This window comes from Penaeus monodon, chromosome 34 (genome assembly GCF_015228065.2).
Source record: "Penaeus monodon isolate SGIC_2016 chromosome 34, NSTDA_Pmon_1, whole genome shotgun sequence".
NCBI classification, from domain to species: Eukaryota; Metazoa; Arthropoda; class Malacostraca; order Decapoda; family Penaeidae; genus Penaeus; species Penaeus monodon.
This window is the reverse complement of record NC_051419.1, coordinates 12630460-12630701: the sequence shown is the minus strand read 5'-3', so window position 1 is coordinate 12630701 and position 242 is coordinate 12630460. Positions and strand designations below refer to the sequence as shown.

Sequence of the window (242 nt, the reverse complement as noted above, 5' to 3'; positions counted from 1 at the left end):
GATAAAAACCATTCTATCTCATTGCAGGCTCCCAGACAGCTAATCCACATCCATCCATTCTCGGCGGACCAAGATATCCCCGAGTATGACATGGACTCTGAGGACGAGGCGTGGCTCAGCCAGCACGCCGCCAAGGGGGAGGTGCCTCTCACCAACCTTCAGTTCGAAGAGATGATGGATAGGCTGGAAAAGGTAAGGGTTCCTTGCCTTTTGTGAAGTGTTATGTTTGAATTTTAATTGAG

General features: G+C 49.6%; 1 protein-coding gene across 1 annotated transcript in view; it reads left to right on the top strand.

Moving 5' to 3' along the window:
• LOC119594819 (enhancer of polycomb homolog 1-like) overlaps positions 1 to 242 on the top strand; it is a gene marked incomplete in the record, with an annotated part of 44199 nt that overhangs the window by 16971 nt on the left and 26986 nt on the right. Inside the window, 1 exon segment of the mRNA XM_037943909.1 lies at positions 28 to 192. Coding sequence (XP_037799837.1) covers positions 28 to 192 — 165 coding nt within the window.